The 20,261-nt window shown below is 27.2% G+C and overlaps 1 protein-coding gene across 4 annotated transcripts in view; it reads right to left on the reverse strand.

The window, feature by feature from the left end:
• LOC122504191 (SAM and SH3 domain-containing protein 1-like) overlaps positions 1–20,261 on the reverse strand; it is a 641,260-nt gene that overhangs the window by 77,444 nt on the left and 543,555 nt on the right. For 3 of the 4 annotated variants that reach the window (XM_043615130.1, XM_043615128.1, XM_043615131.1), the window contains one exon: positions 5,500–5,598. The exons of the other annotated variant lie outside the window; for it this stretch is intronic. In XM_043615130.1, coding sequence (XP_043471065.1) covers positions 5,500–5,598 — 99 coding nt within the window. The remainder of the gene's footprint in view (positions 1–5,499; positions 5,599–20,261) is intronic. 4 annotated transcript variants of the gene reach the window in all.

Raw genomic sequence — 20,261 nt, forward strand, 5'->3', positions numbered from 1 at the left:
TTCTCTAATTTTTTCAGTTATTCAAAGTTTAGTAACCAAATTCGATACTTTAGTTCACCATTTCTATAAAGAAAATGTGAATTTATCTTTATTTACGCAAATGGGAAGCGCGAAAAAATGTTTCACTATTCGGTCTATAATGGGGCATTTTTTCGCTGTTCGCATTTGCGTAAATCAATATAAATTCACATTTTCTTTATGGAAATGATGAACTAAAGTATCAAATTTGGTTACTACACCTTGCATAGTTGAAAAAAATGAGAAAACCACTGAGTATCATTCAAAATCAAAACTAAGAATGCATTGACAGCACCATGCGAAAATGCACATTTTGTTTTCGACTGAAACTTAGTTATTTTCTCATTTTTTTCAGCTATGCAAGGTGTAGTTACCAAATTCGATACTTTAGTTCGCCATTTTCATAAAGAAAATGTGAATTTATATTGATTTACGCAAATGGGAACAGCGAAAAAATGCTTCACTATTCGTTCTATAATGAAGCATTTTTTCGCTGTTCCCATTTGCGTAAATAAAGATAAATTCACATTTTCTTTATAGAAATGGTGAACTAACGTATCGAATTTGGTTACTAAACTTTGAATAACTGAAAAAATTAGAAAACCACTGAGTTTCAGTCAAAAAGAGAATGTGCCTTTTTGCATGGTGATGTCATTGCGACCTTGGTACGGCCTGCGCACGCGCAGAGAGCAACAGAGTTCACGTCGCGAAAAATTAAACTGTTTGACTATATCAACCGCACGGACGATGAAGAAGTTTTTACCCTTTCTCTTTTAATTTTAAGGAGGAAAGGGAAAAATTTCCCCTTCCACATGTTGAAGGTCCAATCGCTGACATGATAACTTCTTCATCGTCAGTGCGGTTGATATACTCAAACAGTTTATTTTTCGCGACGCGTCAAAAATGCTGTTTTACAGGTCATTTTAATTAGTTATTTTACTAATTGCTTTTTATTGCTCATAGTCAAAAATGATTTTTTTGGAAACTTTGATACTCTAATTTTCCATTTTCGTAAAGAAAGTGTAAAAATGTTATTTTTTGTGGGAGAATTGGCTGTCGCAAAATTGCGATTTTAGTGCTGGTTTAGTAACCTTATGGTTTGTTTACATTTCACAACTTGGACATAGCCTTAAAGAGTATTTTTTTCTAACCGTGCCTCCGAAACGTCGTCGTTAAAAAAGTGAATGTGTTTTATTCACCTGTCTTCAAAAAATCGACTAATTAAGAAATGATATCATTAGACATAAATATATAATTATTATTGTTGTAAAATAATACAAAATTAAATTTTATTTTACTTTCAATTTTGTATCCACAACAAATAAGCGGGTGATCAAAAGAAATGTAATGTACGGAACTGCTGAAAATATAAGGTTTAAATTTATCAACTTTTTCAAACTTTTTGTCTTTAATAAAAAAAATCATTAAAATATTTTCAATAAAATTAAAAGTTTAAACAATTTTCTATTTAAAAAATTGTCTCTTTAAATGAATGATTTTTGAATGAAATAAAAACTATTATAATTTAATGAATCACCTTCTTCCTTATTTGTTTAATAACACGCGTAAAAGAGTTTTGCTAATTTTTTTATGTTAAAAATTTGTTGGAAAAACAGATATCACTGTTTCAAGTTTTACAATAAGAAAAAAAAATTTCATAGGAAGCTTTTCGATGCTATATGTAACCTTCTTTATTAATTTTTATCAATTAGAAAAAATTAAATCAAACTTTTTCGTAGGAATATCTTATTCGAGGTAAGATATCCAAGTTTATATGTGTGGAAATCACTGCCAACGCTTGTGTTACAGTGTTATGTAATTTTGTTCGGAGTTTTCTTCTTTTTATTTAATTTTTTGTTTAGCAAAAAAGAATAACCCTCTACAAAAATTCATGCACTACTTTTTAAAAGCTTTCGATTTATATTACAAAATTTATATTACAAAAGTTTTCAACAAATCTGTAATACACGGAGAGAGAATATATATTAAATTTTGTAAAAGTATTTTACAAATTGGGGAAAAAGTGCAACAAAGCGAAATTTTGATATAGAAAATACTAAACTTTAAAAAAATTTTTGTGAAATTTATTAAAGTTATATTAGAATTTAATTAATATTCTTGATATTTGATATAATTATACTAAATTTCACATAAGTTTTTTTAAAGTTTAGTACTTTTTATATCAAAATTTCGCTTTGAAAGCACTTTTTCCCCAATTTGAAAATACTTTTAAAAAATTTAATATATATTCTCTCTCCGTGTAGCACCAAGAAATCCTGCAGTTCGTCTGCTGCAGTTTGTGACACACACAGTTTGGTTTGTGTATTCCACAAACTCAGCCGTTTGTGGATACTACAACCGTGCGGCTCATAGATGGCACAGGAAATCCTGTAAATTTTACAAGAAATTTTTTTCCGGGTAGAAGGATTAAATTTAAAATTATATATTTATAACACATTTATAGCTTTACTTAAGTTATCCATTTATGGTCCAAAGTGAAATGTAATAAATAAATAAATAAAGGAAGTCTGAAATTAAGATGAAACATTTTTAAAACAGCGCTGAGAAAAATGAGATCAAATTATATGGATAGCTAATTTTTAGCTATAGCTAATAATAATTGCTATTCATACAGTAGCTTATGAGACAGCTAAGAATTAGCAGAAATAGCTAACATTTTTTCTCTGTTAGTCAATACTAAATTAACGCAATGGATTTTAAAGGATTTTACATGCAAGCTGAGAGAGCTAGACTGATCTTAAATTACAATTTTTATTTTACTGTCGGGACGCATGAATATTCCCCACATTGAACTTGCAACAATTTTTGTGGTATCGAAATAAAAAACTTGAAATATCTACTTATTAGAACTGCAATAATTCGAGCTTTCTTTTAAACAAATTTTTATCACAAGAAATTAGTATTTGAAGAAATATTTATTAACTACTTTTTTCATTTGACTGTATTTTAATTTACAAAAATATCCATGTAGGGAAATATGAAAGAATAGAACATTTAGTTGTTCATAGTTTTTTATAGTATGTATTTTAAAAAATAAAAATTTTGCTTAAATGAAATTTTAAGTACATAAAAGTTTATATAAAAGGATTATAACCTAAAAAATTTGTCAATTATCAGAATTTTTATATCGTAGTATTTCTATATTATCGAATTTTTATGTAACGTAAAATATATGTAATCAAGCTATAATCTCACAAAATTTATATTTAACATAATTTTGATGTACAACTATTTACATTTAGTTGAAATTATATTTAAAATAATTTTTATTTAATCAAATTTTTATTTAACCATATCTGTAGTTAACCGAATTTTTGTATGAGTGAATTTCCAAAGTACCAAATTTATAAAACATAGAATTTTCAAAACGTCGAATTTCTAATGCATTAAACTTTTAGAATGTCGAATTTTCATTTGTCCTAACTTTTTTGGCCACAAGATTCTAAAAGTTTAATGCTTTAGAAATTCGACGTTTTGAAAATTCTATGTTTTATAAACCGACAGATTGGCTCGGTCGGATAAATGCCTGGCTCGGTGGGCGGACCAAGGGTACTTGGTTCGCGCCCATTAGCCTGGGATTTTTCCGGCACGTGAGATAATCTGAGCGGGAGGTTTGACGTCGAAGTATAATGATGTGCACCGTCGATTATTGTCCGGTACACACCATTAGAATTCGACTGTCGATAAACCGGTTGTACTCGGAGAGGTTTTCTACAGTTTCCCTCTCCACTGGCGAGAAAACCCATTAGACTGGTGGTCCAGGCAAATGCGAGTACTCCTAACCTCAAAGTCGTTCTGTAGAAACGCAAAAACAAGTTGGTATATAAGAGTGTGTGTTCTGACAGTTGGCTAAGCCTGAAGTCATTTAAAAAAAAAAAACAAAAAAAAAATGTTTTATAAATTTGGTACTTTGGAAATTCACTCATACAAAAATTCGGTTAACTACAGATATGGTTAAATAAAAATTTGATTAAATAAAAATTATTTTAAATATAATTTCAACTAAATGTAAATAGTTGTACATCAAAATTATGTTAAATATAAATTCTGGGAGATTATAACTCGATTACATATATTTTACGTTACATAAAAATTCGATAATATAGAAATACTACGATATAAAAATTCTGATAATTGACAAATTTTTTAGGTTATAATCCTTTTATATAAACTTTTATGTACATAAAATTTCATTTAAGCAAAATTTTTATTTTTTAAAATACATACTATAAAAAACTATGAACAACTAAATGTTCTATTCTTTCATATTTCCCTACATGGATATTTTTATAAATTAAAATACAGTCAAATGAAAAAAAGTAGTTAATAAATATTTCTTCAAATACTAATTTCTTGTGATAAAAATTTGTTTAAAAGAAAACTTGAATTATTGCAGTTCTAATAAGTAGATATTTTAAGTTTTTTATTTCGATACCACAAAAATTGTTGCAAGTTCAATGTGGGGAATATTCATGCGTCCCTTACTGTCGAATATTACTATCAATAATTAAATTATTAATTATTTTGAAACTTGAATTGAAGGCGTGAATACAATATGTGCCGCTACGCGCGGTTGTAAGGGATAATACCAGCCGCAGGTAGCAGTAAGCGTCTCTGGGCCGTTCACTGATACATTATTGATATTATCCCTTGCAACTTCGCGTAACGGCACATATTATATCCACGCCTTTAATTTTATAATTATTAATTTATTAATTATTTTCAAACTTCATTTTTATAAATTTTAACTTAATTTAGTGATTATTATAAAATTTTAATACCTAACAGAACTACTAATAATAATAAGCATTTTTTTTAGGATTTTATTCTATTTATTTTTTATGAAACTTAAATGTAATAATAAACTTATTCTTTTATAATAATAAGATAAACGTAGACATTCAGACAAAGATTCGCAAAGATTCTTTAATGTTACTCCAACGTTTCGAAATCCACGGATTTCCTCTTCGGGGAGTCTAATATATGCAACAAAAACCAATTAACATAAAAAGATCTTAGTTCACAGTAAAATAAAGTAATCGAAGTATTGTACAAAAAACGTAAAATCATGTTATATAAATACAATAATAAATAGATGTAAAATAAAAATATGAAATAAATACATAAAGGAATTAGTTTATCTTATTATTATTAAAACCACTCGGACTTTAACGTCCGAGACTTTATTATAATTATTCTTTTATATTTTTTGTTATAAAATTATGAAAAATATTATAGAAAACTTGAAGTTGATGATATATCATTTGACAGGAAATTAAAAGTTTACTACGAGAAGTAAAGTGAATTATTTACCAGGATTTCGTTGCATGCATCGAAAAAGAAAAAAACTTTTTTGAGAGAAAGTGCAAATTTTCAGGTTAATAGGTGAGAAAGAGAGTGCGTGGAAAATAAGACAAGAGATGCAAGTATACTGTTTGAATGAGGATTGTGATGACGTACTGTGTGGATGGCAGCGCAGTGTTGACTCTCTAATTCTTCTTGATCCTCGTAGTCGCTGCTTTGGCTGGGAGACAACCCTTCCTCGCCGCTACTCCGGCTCTAAAATCGACACTCCGTGAGTCGGAGACAAATCTGACTACTCAGGAATGCGAATTTAAAATAAACTTTAATGACAACAAAAACACAAGGAACGATTTTTCTTGTCACCAATGTTATTTTTTATAAAATGGAAAATTTAAATGCCTACATAAGTGACTTCATTTAAAAGGGAATATTGCTTTCCCCCGCTCCATAAAGTGACTTGTAGGCTTATTATTACTGGGAAAAAGTTTCACTTTTTCCCGGTAGTTAGTGGTGTAATCAATTGACCCTCCAAGTTTGATACCAATTGGTAGAAAAGCAAACGAGATAACCCGTCAGAAACAGGCAGAAATGTCATTGCTGTCCCTGTCCCAGGGCTACTTCTGTAAGCTTTAAATGTTCATACTGTTCACACATGGTCTACTGAAACTTGAAAAAAAAATTTCACGGCTTTATCTACCCTTATAGTCTGATAATTTGACTCGTTTTAAGAAAATTTTTCGATTTTTGTTTGTAAAAAAAGTCAAGAACAGGTGTCCCCCACTTTTTCAATTTTACCTTCGAAAAAACCTGCTTACTTCTCAAGTATCCTTAAGATTTTGTAATTTTATGTATAGGTTTCAGTATGAAATTTTCTATAATATTGATTTATAATCTCGAAAATAAAAAAAAATCTGCAACTTTCTGATTATCGTTATAAATCGACAGACAGGCAGAATATATCATATTTATTTTGTCTTTGCTGTCCTGTCTGCCAAAAATTCAGGAAATGGTGAAAATTAGTTGGGAATAACAAATTTCCAGGTGGATTTGCATGTATTCTCGAATGCCACTTGCCAAAATATCTTAAAACACATATGTAATGAATAAAATTCAATTTTCGGCAGAATGTCATTGCTGTCCCTGTCATTACTGTCCCGAATTTTTAGTATTTATAGAGTTTGAGAGAATTTAATTGCGTAATGACTTCAGAACGTAAAATTTAAAGATTCGTGTAGGAATTTATGTGTGTATGTGCATATCTATTAAAAAATATGCTCATTGATTTAATTGTATTTTAACGAACTCCTCAAATGTCCTAACTTTTTAGACTAAATATTTTTTGTATATTTTTTCCCTTCTTACTGTCTGCTGTCAGAAACTCAAATACAATGGAAATTTCATATTTAAATTTAACCGCGCATGAATTTTAGCAGTCGGTAGCGATAGACGCGGACTGGAGTTACACCTCACAGTGGCGAATAATGTATTTTTTCGATTCGAATTACTCTACAGGACCAAAACAATTTTTCTTTTTTTCTAAATCTACTTAATTAAATTATCTATTGATTTCTCAAGTCCGATTTTTGAATGTTTGTATTGAAACATATTTTTAATAACAATAACTATTTTAATTTTTATGAGTAAAACATCTACTAATGATAAAAAATAATTTAATTATTAAATTGTTTAAACAATCAATTGCAACTTTTTTATAAATTGCACATATGGCTAGAAATTTCTAGTTTTTTCTAAATACAATCATATAAAAAATTTAAAACTATAAATTGTTTAAACAAAGTTTAAATAATTAATTTTTAGTTTTTCTTTGATACATGAATGTTGCAGTCACAGGAAAATGCATAATTGAGAAAAAACTAGAAATTTCTAGCCTTATAAGTACAGTTTATAAGAAAATAATAACAATTAATTGTTTAAACAAATTAATAACTTGTTATACTTATTGTTATACTTTTTTCACACATGAGAAACACTCAAAGATTATTTTAATAGGTTTTTGGATTAATTTTCTTAATTAATGAAGCTAAAAAAAATATTTTTTACGATTTTTTTAATATTTATTGTTATTAAAAAATATTTAAAAACAAAAGTTCAAAAATCGGGCTCAAGAGATCGATAGAGAATTTAAGTACGAAGATTTAGAAAAAAATCGTTTTGGTCAAAAATTGATTTGTAGATTGATTTGAAACGAAAAAGTACATTTTTCGCCACTGTGTACCGGTTGCGATAAAGTTCTCAAAAATAGCCTTAAATTTGAATTTTTTCTGCAAGTTAAATAATTCTTGATTGCTTATGTCTCATATTATTATCAATCCAAATGTCATTACTGTTCCACGCTTCATCTGATGATTTTTGGCCTCATGATAGAAAATTCCACTGAAGAAATGGAAAAGTGTTTTTTACGTGCAGTGGAAGGTTGTTGAAGAGTTTTCACGTAGATTTTATTAGAAAAGAGTGGGTTTCACTAATTTTAATACTCTGGCAGAAATTTGAGAGCAGAAACTGATTTTTTAGAGTCAATTTCTGCCTACTTCTGTACTTTTCTATTGATCCGCTTGAATACTCAAAGAAAATCTGTGAAATTATTGTCTGTTCATATCATCAAAATATAATCAATAACTGCTTTGTAATATTTAAGATTATAAATTTTCAATACAGCTTAATTTATTAAGGTAAAAATAGGCAGAATTTTGACGGTTTTTTGCCACAAAATCATTTTTTTTTACAAAAATTCTGGCATGTTTTGTTCGGCGAATATTATTTTCGTAATTTTGAATATATAAATGACTCGAAAATAAAATTGGTAACCCTTTAATTGAAAATTGTCATTCCAACATGCAGCAGAGGTAGAATTTGAAGTCACCCACATACTTTAAAAGTCGCGATTTTTTTCTCACTTTTCAGAAAGTCAATTTAAATTGATATAGTTGTATTTATTTTACATTAAGTATATTTTTAAAATAATTTTTAAATTATTTTTAATCCACAATTATTAAAATTATTATTTTTTTGAAATTAGTTTTTGTTTCTAGTTCTCTTTCTATAGGGGAGATTCAGGTAACCCCGGGCAGTGGGTAGCTCCGGAAACTCTTAATTTCTAATAGAACAATGTGTTTTTACTATTGAAATAAATTACAAATTATATATAATACAGTTTAACTTTTATTTTTGAAATATTGACTCAGTTTCTTCATTTTCTTTTATTAAGAAACTTGAATTTTTTAAAAAAGCTGAAAGTGTCCGGACACTTTAGAAAATGTATTTACGTCACATTGAATGACTTATAAAACCTTATTTTATGTTGACTTTCTGTAAATATTAAATAGATTTTTTAATTTATTTCTATTACATGGTCTATTTTCATTGTTGTAGATATAATTTGATGTTAGTTTATCAAGTCCAATAATTAAAATATAAAATATTTTCGCGCATGTCCGGGGCTACCCGACAAATCGTTGAAGGTTGGGATTTTAATACTCATATTTTTCCTTATTTTTGTCTTAAAAGGGTTGATTATTTTACAAATGAATTTATGATAAAAGTTGAAAGAAGCATTCTGTTTGACATAAAAAAATGTAATTAATACTCCAGAAATATAAACACAAATTATTCACCAAAAAGCTTAAGTGTCCTGGGATACCCGGTTCGGGTATCCCCGGGGAGATTCTCCCCTAAAGAATTAAAATAAAACAATTCCATACAAAATAATACATAAATCAAATAAGAAAGAAATGTCCCGTTCTTTTACTTCTGCAATTTTTATTCCTCAGTAATTCAGTAATAATTGCGAAAAAAAGAATATAATTTATAATAAAGTTCTATTTATAATGTAGAATTATTTAACTTATTTAATTGCTTCTTTTAAACTAAAAATGTTTAAATTTAAAAAATTTTATTATAATAATTCTAAAATATATAAAAAATAAGGCAATAAGTTTTTTTAAGAAAATAAAATAAATTTAATGGGAATAAATATAAATTTATAAAGAACTTAAATTAACATTTAAAATTAACAAATTATTAATTTTAAATTGAGGCAGCTAATTTATGCTTCTAAATACAAGATGCGAAATCCTGTTCTCTAGTCAAACCAAAAGGCAAGATTTTTGCCACTTCAATATCTGGTGTACTAAGTGTACGGTGTGAAGTTGTGAAAAACTAACGAAAAAAAGAATCAACAGAAAGGGAGTTAACGTGCAATAAACATCAAAGGGTTTAAAGCGCGGCTGATTAGAACAAATCTTATGTAATATAAATATTATTTTTATTTTCTTTTTTTTATTTATTTGGTTTATACACCCGTCTTAAGCTTATCTAGCTATACAAGTGTGTTTACATTTTCTCTTACATAATATTTCTTATATACATTTTCCTAATACTAAGTTTTGCGCCTACAGAATGACTTGAAAATTAGGAGTACTCGCATTTGCCTGGATCACCCGTCTAATGTCTAATGGGTTTTCTCGCCAGTGGAGAGGGAAACTGTAGAAAACCTCTCCTGAGTACAACCGGTTTATCGACAGTCGAGTTCTAATGGTGTGTACCGGACAATAATCGACGGTGCACATCATTATACCTCGACGTCAAACCTCCCGCTCAGATTGTCTCACGTGCCGGAAAAATACCAAGCCAAATGGGCGCGAACCAAGGGTACTATACCCTTGGTCCTTAAACGACCGCCAAGCGAGGCATCTATCCGACTGAGCTAATCTGTCGGTTAATATAAATATTATACAGCATATATTAAATGTAATATCCCGTGCAGAAATCGCCACTTTTGTTCCCGATTACCGCCCTGGCCCCGGTCGGGTTTTCATGATCTGGCCCCGACTTCGTGGCCCCGACCAGGAACAGGCCGGGCTTGCCCAAGGATCTACAAACAGCGCATAATGGGATTTTTTAAACAATTTACTGTTCAAAACTGTCTACAGCCTACAATTCTTAACCGGTTTTAGTATTCTTTATTTTAAATTAAAGGCGAATAAATTCTTAAGACATCCCTTAAGGTCAATTTTTTAGTTCTTAATTGTTTATAATTTTTATTTTCAATCAAAGTTAACAAATTAATACAATTTTTCAAAAAAGGAGGCTTATTTTCTTATTCCTTTGCTGCATATGATCTGAATCAGTTCAAATTAATACAATATGACCACCACACAATTAATAAAACAGAAAGTAATTTATATCAATTGTTATAAACAATATTAATTAACAAATAGGGTAAATGCACTAGTAGTCGGACACTTAAGGATACAATCTTAAATTATGTTTTATTTCTTGAAATAGCAAATATCTACTGTGTTTATAAGCACATTATTAATTAAAGGAGTTCTTCAGGATTAAAAATCATATAAATTTGTTACAAATACTTGAGTATTTAATAAAATATAAACATTTTAATAAAAAATTACGACTGCTTTAGTAGTCGGACACTTTTTCCCCTTGTTTCTATAGTCGGACATCTGTCAGATATTTTGAATTTATAAAAAGAAAAAGATAATTTTTTAATTGCTATCTGCTGGAAAATGGAATTAAAGCATATTAGAAGTTATTAATATAATATTTAAACCCTATAAGTTTTAATATTTATGATTAATTGTCAACAAAACTTTGTGCCACTCATCGCGCTACTCGAAAATGGTTGTATCTATAGTCGGACACCATGATTTTTAAAACATTAAATAAAATATTTCTTGTTTAATTATTTTCGAAAATAACACTATTTTAATAAAATATAAACTTCACACATTCGTCTAGTATACTTTTTAAAGTAATTATCACAATGCATTATTATTTATTTGCCAAAAAACACGAAAGTGTCCGACTACTAGTACTGTCCGACTATACCCGCACTTACCCTAGTTAACTTTGATTTCTTTCCACTAAAAAATGTTTTTTTCACCTTTTCTTTTTAATTTAAGTTTATTTAAAGAATATTTGTCCTTTTTGATTATAAAATAACTTATTTAAATTGTTATAAACAATATTAATTAACAAATAGTTAACATTGATTCCTATTCCACTAAAAATTTTTTTCACATTTTCTTTTTAATTTAAGTCTATTTAAAGAATATTTGTCCTTCTTGATTAAAAAATAACTTATTTAAATTGTTATAAACAATATATAAAATAACAAATAGTTATGTAGCTTATGTTCCTGTCCACCAAAAAAATTTTTTTTCACGTCTACTTTTTAATTTAAGTTCATTTTAAAAATATGTGTCCTTTTTGTTTAAAAAATAACTTATTTAAATGGTTACAAATAATATTAATTAACAAATAGTTAATTACTTCCTCATAGAGGAAGTATTGTAATACCGAAATTTTTTGAGTTCGATTTTTTGACATATCTTTATGTTATTTGACCTCAGGAGTTCAAAAATGACATTTTTAAAAAATGTCATTCCGTATGTGTGTGTGTGTGTGTGTGTGTGTAAACATCACATTTTCATAAATATCTCGAAATCATCAAGAGCTTTTGGGTTGAATTTTTTTTTAAATTGTAGATCTCACCTGCGGACATAAAATGAGAGTACTTTCTAATATATTAATAAAGTTTAACTAAATTTTTTTTGGATTTTTAATTTTTCAAAAAAACGTTTTTTGCCCATAACTTTAAAAAAATGTTAGGACACCTATAAATGTTTTTCCATAATTTTGTAGAGTTTTTTTAGACGCATCTATTGAGCCCTAATTGAACATTTTTCGTCCATATTAACCGGAGTTATTAAACTTTTAAAAATCAGAAATTTTGGAAAATAAGACTTTTTTGAAAATTTTGTTGAAAAAAGGAGAAGTAATTTTAAAATTATCGTTATCAACTTGTAGAGCATTAAAAAACGCTTCGATTGACCTATTTTTGAACCTAATTCGATAATAAATTTCGAAATTATTGGTATTTTAAAAACCAAAAATTGTGAAAAATGCCATTTTCTCAACTTTTTTGTTTGAAAATTTTTATTTAACTATTAAATTATTGTAACTATTTTGTAGGGTATTTAAAAATACATTGATTGACCCAAAATTCAATCACTTTTACCATATTTATAAAAAGTTATTCATATATTTCTATTATTTTTATCTCTATGAGGAAGTAAAGTGTTCATGAAATGACCACCAAAATTATAAAAAAAAAAAATACAACTTGGCAGCGGTTTTTTTGTTTCTTTCCACAAAAAATTTTTTTTTCACGTTTACTTTTTTATTTAGATAATGTTAAAAGACCACGGATATATAATATTAAATATTTAAATAAGTTATTTTTTAATCATAAAGGAAAAATATTCTTCAAATGAACTAAAATTCAAAAGAAAATGTGAAAAAAATATTTTTTATTGGAGAGGAATCAAAGTTAACTATTTGTTAATTAATGTTGTTTATGACAATTGAAATATATTACTTTATGGGTTTTTAATTGTCTGCTGGTAATATTGGATTAATTTGAACTGATTTAGAGCATGTGCAGTAACGGAATAAGAAAATAAACGTCCGTTTTTAAAAAATTGTGTTAATTTGTTAACTTTGATTGAAATTTGAAAATAAAAATTATAAACAATTAAAAACTCAAAAATTGGCCTCGAGGGATGTCTTAAGAATTTATTCTCCTTTAATTTAAAACAATAGGACAAACGCACCAATTCACGGTTGTCTTCAAGCACTTTTAGGTTTACCTAAAATGAGTCAAAATTGTGCTAACGCAGTTTTATCTGGAATCGGCGCAAGATTCCAAATTTTCATTTACGAAAATCGTAGCTGATTCTTTTTTCGAAATAAACCAAAAAAACATATATATATGGGCAATTCCACGTGAGATTTTAGTCGACCTCTTAAAATCGGCCAAAAATATTTTTTTTCTATTCTGTATTGAAAAAAACAGATACGTATTTTTTTATTTTTGTTTAATTGTCCAAATTCTCGAGTTATGAATTTTCGAAATTTTGGACTTGTAATTATAGACCTATATTTAGTAGCTTATAAGTCCGAAAATATTGAGTTTAGGAAAAATTTGTCACAGAATGAAAGTTTTAGTTTTCTTTCGACTTTTAAGAAATGTAAACAAAAAATTTTTTTAAAATTTTTTATTAAAAAAAAATTTTTTTTTAAAATTTTTTATTTAAAAAAATTTTTTTTTTATAAACAAATTAATTTTTTTTAACTTTAGCCCGGATTTTTTTTTATTTTTTTAAAATTTATTTATTCCTTATAATATAGAGAAGATTTTCCAAAAAATCCCGAGGTGGGACTGATGTGTTGAATAAGTTTTAAAACATTTTCAAAAATTACTTGCAATCATCACAGTGGGATTTTTTTTTACAATTAACTTCTAAAATTGTCTATACAGCGTAGATCCTTTAATTTAAAAAAAGAACTCTCAAATAGATTAAAATTATACACTGTAGACAGTTTTAAAAAGTTAATTGTAAAAAAATCCCACTGTGATGCTTGCAAGTGATTTTTGAAAATGTTTTAAAACTCATTCAACACTTCAGTCCCACCTCGGGATTTTTTGAAAAATCTTCCATATATTATAAGGAATAAATAAATTTTAAAAAATTAAAAAAAATCCGGGCTAAAGTTAAAAAAAATTAATTTGTTTATAAAAAAAAAATTTTTTTAATAAAAAATTTTAAAAAATTAACAAAAAATTTTTTTGTTTACATTTCTTAAAAGTCGAAAGAAAACTAAAAGTTTCATTCTTTGACAACTTTTTCCTAAACTGAATAATTTCGGACTTATAAGCTACTAAATATAGGTCTACAATTACAAGTCCAAAATTTCGAAAATTCATAACTCTAAAATTTGGACAATTAAACAAAAATAAAAAAATACGTATCTGTTTTTTTCAATACAGAATAGAAAAAAAATATTTTTGGTCGATTTCAAGACGTCGACTAAAATCTCACGTGGAATTGCCCATATATATATATATGTTTTTTTGGTTTTTTTCGAAAAAAGAATCAGCTACGATTTTCGGAAATGAAAATTTGGAATCTTGGACCGATTCCCGATAAAACTGCGTTAGCACAATTTTGACTCATTTTAGGTAAACCTAAAAGTGCTTGAAGATCACCGTTAATTGTCGAGGGTGAACCATTTGTCGATGTTATCATGGTGATAACCAAAAATATTGCCTAAAATGTTAAATTTATTTGTGGTTATAATATTAACATATTATTTTTGACATTTTTAACTCTTAAAAACTCTTAATTATTTTTCACACTTAAATTGAAATATTATGTTTAAGGCAAAAAAATAAATTATTATTAATTAATAATTTTTAGTATTATTGTGAATTATTAATAATAAAAAAATTTTTATTATTTTAAAAAATAGTTAAATTATAAATAATAGAGAATAAATAATTAAATTAATAATTTTTACCATATTATTATGATAAACATATTAATTTATATATATATAACATACATTTTTAATAATTTTTCTATAAATAAATATGATACAGTCAATTTATTATGATAACACTGTATATAACGGTCCCATGATTCAAAAGGAAGTTTAAGCGAGGTCGCTTCCAAGCTTGCGTGGCTATGCGGTATGTGTATTCGACTTGCGTCCTCGAGGTCTAGGGTTCGATCCCCCGTGCGTGCGATATTTTTCCGTCTTAGTTTTAAGTGTTTTGTGTATAATTCTTAATAATGTTACATAAAGTATAGGTTTAAATAATTATTAACAATAATAATAATAAATTAGGCATTAATTTAAATAAGATAGTCTGTCTAAAATAATGAAAGAAAATAAGAAAAATATTTTTTTTAAAAACTTAGTTCAATAAAAGCAATTCTAATAATTATTTACATTTTTAATGACACTCATAAAAGTTTATTTACTACAAAAATATTAATAATAATTATTAATATTGAAGTTAATACTCCCCATGCTTTAATAATCAAATAACGAGCTTTAATATAATAAAATGCAGTCAGTATTGGATTTCTACCTGGGTAGCGAAAAGATCGGGGGAAATCCCATGGCCCCGACCGGGTCCCGACAGGGCGGACAGATCGGGCAAAGTGCCATGGCCCCGGTCAAAATTTCTGCACGGGATATTACAATGAGAAGAAAGGACATTACTGAGTAATGTCCAGACAGGAATAATTCCTGTCCAAAAAAATTTTGCAATTAGACAGTACTATTTGCTTTCTGGACAGGAACCATTCCAGACAGCTGTCAAACTCAGTTGTTTTTTTGGACAGAAATCGGTCCAGTCCGGACTCTGCTTAGTCATGTATTTTTTCTCATTGCATAATATTTTATAAATTATATATTATATTTTATGCTATTTATCATACACTGAAAAAAGTTTATTTGAATCAAATAAATTTTTTTTCAGTCTATATTGTATATATTATACATATATACAGAGATATGTGTATGTCCGCATGAAAAAAGCCCATTTTGTCGCGGTTTTATTTTAGAAAATAATCGCAATTGTCAAAAAGTGATAATTAGTCGCACGGAAAAAATTTCTTATGAAAAACACAAGGTCTTCTGTAGAATATACAAATAGGTTAAATTGTGCTTTATACAGTCGAGTTTAGTGTTTCCAACAAATTGGTTTGGGCGTAGCACAAACAGCACCAAGAAATCCTGCACTTCGTCTGCTGCAGTTTGTGACACACACACAGTTTGGTTTGTGTATTCCCCAAAAACTCAGCCGTTTGTGGATACTACAACCGTGGCTCATAGATAGCGCAGGAAATCCTGTAAATTTTACAAGAAATTTTTTTCCGTGCGTAATTACAACAAATACTGATATTATTTTTAATTAACATGGGAACTAATGGTAAATTTTAACTTTAAACTCGTTTTTCTCGAGTTTATTTTTGACTCTTCTAAGTTTAAATCTCTATAACTTTGCAAATTTTTCACCTAAACGGGTTCCAAGAACGCTCAAAATGTTCGAAATTTAATAAAGAATATGCTCATAGAGATAAGACGATATGATAAGCCGAATCGGGCCTTTTTTATGCGGACGTATATATATATATATATATATATAAATACAACTATTAGTTTAGTAGCATTAGTTTGGTTAGTAATATATATTGAATAATGATGTGTTTGTGCGCAAGTAGGAATATATATAGGGACGCATGAATATTCCCCACATTGAACTTGCAACAATTTTTGTGGTATCGAAATAAAAAACTTAAAATATCTACTTATTAAAACTGCAATAATTCAAGTTTTCTTTTAAACAAATTTTTATCACAAGAAATTAGTATTTGAAGAAATATTTATTAACTACTTTTTTCATTTGACTGTATTTTAATTTATAAAAATATCCATGTAGGGAAATATGAAAGAATAGAACATTTAGTTGTTCATAGTTTTTTATAGTATGTATTTTAAAAAATAAAGATTTTGCCTAAATGAAATTTTATGTACATAAAAGTTTATATAAAAGGATTATATCCTAAAAAATTTGTCAATTATCAGAATTTTTATATCGTAGTATTTCTATATTATCGAATTTTTATGTAACGTAAAATATATGTAATCGAGTTATAATCTCACAGAATTTATATTTAACATAATTTTGATGTACAACTATTTATATTTAGTTGAAATTATATTTAAAATAATTTTTATTTAATCAAATTTTTATTTAACCATATCTGTAATTAACCGAATTTTTGTATGAGTGAATTTCCAAAGTACCAAATTTATAAAACATAGAATTTTCAAAACGTCGAATTTCTAAAGCACTAAACTTTCACAGTGTCGAATTTTCATTTGTCCTAACTTTTTGTCACTATAGAGTTTACTATCTATGTTGTTAGTCGGTAAGGTAGATTAAAATTGCGCGCGAAAGATTTAACATTTGATTTCAAATTTCCCGCACAATTTAAATCAACCATATCAATAAGAATTATAGAGAGGAAACTCTTGTGGCCAAAAAAGTTAGGACAAATGAAAATTCGACATTCTAAAAGTTTAATGCTTTAGAAATTCGACGTTTTGAAAATTCTATGTTTTATAAATTTGGTACTTTGGAAATTCACTCATACAAAAATTCGGTTAACTACAGATATGGTTAAATAAAAAATTGATTAAATAAAAATTATTTTAAATATAATTTCAACTAAATATAAATAGTTGTACATCAAAATTATGTTAAATATAAATTCTGTGAGATTATAACTTGATTACATATATTTTACGTTACATAAAAATTCGATAATATAGAAATACTATGATATAAAAATTCTGATAATTGACAAATTTTTTAGGTTATAATCCTTTTATATAAACTTTTATGTACTTAAAATTTCATTTAAGCAAAATTTTTATTTTTAAAATACATACTATAAAAAACTATGAACAACTAAATGTTCTATTCTTTCATATTTCCCTACATGGATATTTTTACACGGAGAGAGAATATATATTAAATTTTGTAAAAGTATTTTCAAATTGGGGAAAAAGTGCTTTCAAAGCGAAATTTTGATATAAAAAGTACTAAACTTTAAAAAAACTTATGTGAAATTTAGTATAATTATATCAAATATCAAGAATATTAATTAAATTCTAATATAACTTTAATAAATTTCACAAAAATTTTTTTAAAGTTTAGTATTTTCTATATCAAAATTTCGCTTTGTTGCACTTTTTCCCCAATTTGTAAAATACTTTTACAAAATTTAATATATATTCTCTCTCCGTGTATAAATTAAAATACAGTCAATTGAAAAAGTACACGGAGAAAAAAATCAGGGCTTTGTAGCATGGAGTGGTCTGTACCTTTAGCGCATGGGCGCTTCCTTGCGGCGAAAGAACGAACTCGTACGATTGCAGCAAGGCTCCTTACTAAAATAGGGCGAGCTCTTGCTGCAATCGTACAAATTCGTTCTTTCGCCGTAAGAAAGCGCCCATGCGCTAAAGGTACAGACCACTCCATGCTAAAAAGCCCTGATTTTTTTCTCCGTGTAGTGAATAAATATTTTTTCAAATACTAATTTCTTGTGATAAAAATTTGTTTAAAAGAAAACTTGAATTATTGCAGTTCTAATAAGTAGATATTTTAAGTTTTTTATTTCGATACCACAAAAATTGTTGCAAGTTCAATGAGGGGAATATTCATGCGTCCCTATATATATATATATAATATATGCTAGTGTTCAGTTATGTAGTAGGGGAGAGTGAGTAAAAGCCCTTCTAGCTATACTCTACAATTTTAATCATTACACGGGTCCAAACGTTGCAACATTTTTCATTATTGAACATAAATTTAAAAAGTGTGTTTTAGTACAAGACCGTCATTTTTCAAGGGTATATGTACATAATGTATAAAGGAAATACTGTTATAGTATCCCAGCAAACACGTTACGTAAGTGTTACATAACAAATAAAGCACCTTGTTATGTCTCACTGTGACAATATTGTTATGTAACAACTACATAATGAGATAGTAACAATATTATATAACACTGTTACTGAATGGTGATATAATAGTTACATAATTTTTTTAAATAACTATTATATAACTGTGTGATATATTCATTACATCACAGAGTGATAATTTTTGTCTTGTTAGATTGTTCTCTAATTGTTACATAACTGATACGAAACTGTGTGACATAACAGATACATAATTTTGTTATAATTAATAAAGTAGGTCACATTATTATATCACACTGTGACAATATTATTATGTAACTATTATATAATGAAATATTAACACTGTTACTGGGACGTGATATAACAGTAACATAGTTTCATAACATACGTATTATACAACAATGTGATACATTCTTTTAAACTGCACTTAAATAATTAATAGGCAGAATGTGTTTTTTACATAGGCAATTTTTTCCTAAAAACAAAAGCAATACACGCAAAGCAATTGCTTATTCTTTTTAAAAAGAAATTTTTGCTTTCGTTCTTAAGGTTAAGGGGGGGGTATAGTTAATTCGGTGAAAAAAACGCATGTTTTTTAGAATTTTTTTTAGCGATACGCAGAAGGTTAATTTATTTTATCACTTTGCATATAACATTGCAACATTTGAACAATATTTTTTTAAATTTTGATTTAAAAATATTAAAAATTGAGCGAGATAATGAGATTTTTCTCAGCCGCGTCAAAAAAAAATGATTTGCGGTGTACACTCTAACTCGCAACAGAATCATCCAAAACAAAAAAATCAAAATGCATTTGTTAAAGGAGATGTTTTTTGAGGTATTATCGGAAGGGATTTTTTTGTTTTTTTACTTTTCGATTTTCCGTAGCACTTGAAAGCCAAAAAGTCGATTTTCACTGTAAAAAAATCGATTAATTTGTTATTGTAAAATTGGTAATTTTTTAATAAAAAAATAATGGCTTCCGATGTTACCTCAAAAAACATCTCCTTTAACAAATGCACTTTGATTTTTTTGTTTTGGATGATTCTGTTGCGAGTTAGAGTGAACACCGCAAATTTTTGGAGGCGCCTGAGGAAAATGTTAGAATCTTGCTCAGTTCTTAATATTTTTAAATTAAAATTTAGAAAAATATTGTTCAAATGTTGCAGTATTATATGCAAAGCGATAAAATAAATTAACTTTCTGCGTATCGCCAAAAAAAATTCTTAAAAACATGCGTTTTTTTCACCGAATTAACTATACCCCCCCTTAACATAACAAGGCAAATTTTAATTTGAATATTTAGAGAATACTATATGAAATAATAAATTTATTTATTCCAATATTCACAACTTATCCAATGAAGAGATTAAACCTTATAAACAGAATTAATATTATATATATATTCATTTTTACTATCGTAAATATAATGATAATGTATTTTTATAGTTTATTATTTAAAAATTAAAAAATTATATTTTACATTTTTATTAATTATATGTGACGCGATTTGAAGAAAGGGAACTTAGAAGCAAAAA

This window comes from Leptopilina heterotoma, unplaced genomic scaffold, assembly GCF_015476425.1.
Source record: "Leptopilina heterotoma isolate Lh14 unplaced genomic scaffold, ASM1547642v1 Lhet_284, whole genome shotgun sequence".
Taxonomy (NCBI): domain Eukaryota; kingdom Metazoa; phylum Arthropoda; class Insecta; order Hymenoptera; family Figitidae; genus Leptopilina; species Leptopilina heterotoma.